The sequence below is a fragment of the Nanorana parkeri genome, unplaced genomic scaffold, assembly GCF_000935625.1.
Source record: "Nanorana parkeri isolate BGI_ZX_2015 unplaced genomic scaffold, ASM93562v1 scaffold3647, whole genome shotgun sequence".
Lineage (NCBI taxonomy): Eukaryota > Metazoa > Chordata > Amphibia > Anura > Dicroglossidae > Nanorana > Nanorana parkeri.
Window position 1 is genome coordinate 1 of NW_017309915.1, and position 433 is coordinate 433.

General features: G+C 55.7%; 1 protein-coding gene across 1 annotated transcript in view; it reads left to right on the plus strand.

Moving 5' to 3' along the window:
* Positions 1-74: 74 nt before the first annotated feature.
* The window catches only part of SH2D5 (SH2 domain containing 5), a gene marked incomplete at its 5' end in the record, with an annotated part of 3,242 nt that continues 2,883 nt past the window's right edge, over positions 75-433 (plus strand). Inside the window, one exon of the mRNA XM_018575212.1 lies at positions 75-159. Coding sequence (XP_018430714.1) covers positions 75-159 — 85 coding nt within the window. The remainder of the gene's footprint in view (positions 160-433) is intronic.

A 433-nucleotide genomic window follows, 5' to 3' on the forward strand; every position in this document is an offset into this window, starting at 1 on the left:
GGCGGACATACTCCTCCTGAGTACGGGGGTCCGTCACACCCTCCCCCACAGTGACACACTTATTTGTTCTCTAGGTAGGACGAGTCACGCTCCAGGTGAGCTGTCGGAGAAGCCGGACGTCTTGGCGGACGCGGTTTGGTTCGGCGTCGGTATTGACAGGTAGAAGCTTCTCTATCATCAGATAGTCCAAGTCATTGATCTGCAGAGATTGCGGTAAAGAGAACCTGTCTCCTGAGAGCCCTCCAGCTGTGTCCCCCGACCGAGCGCTGCAGGTGGAGTTATTTCCCAGCACTGTCACTGCCAGGCGAGGCCCAACGCTCTGCCATGACAGGTTCTCTTTAAGGGCACTTTGCAGTTCTCTGATCTCTGGTGGCAAATGTTTTTGTCTGTCTCCAGAATCGGGGAGAGAGGGGGGGAGAAAGAGACAGAGAGG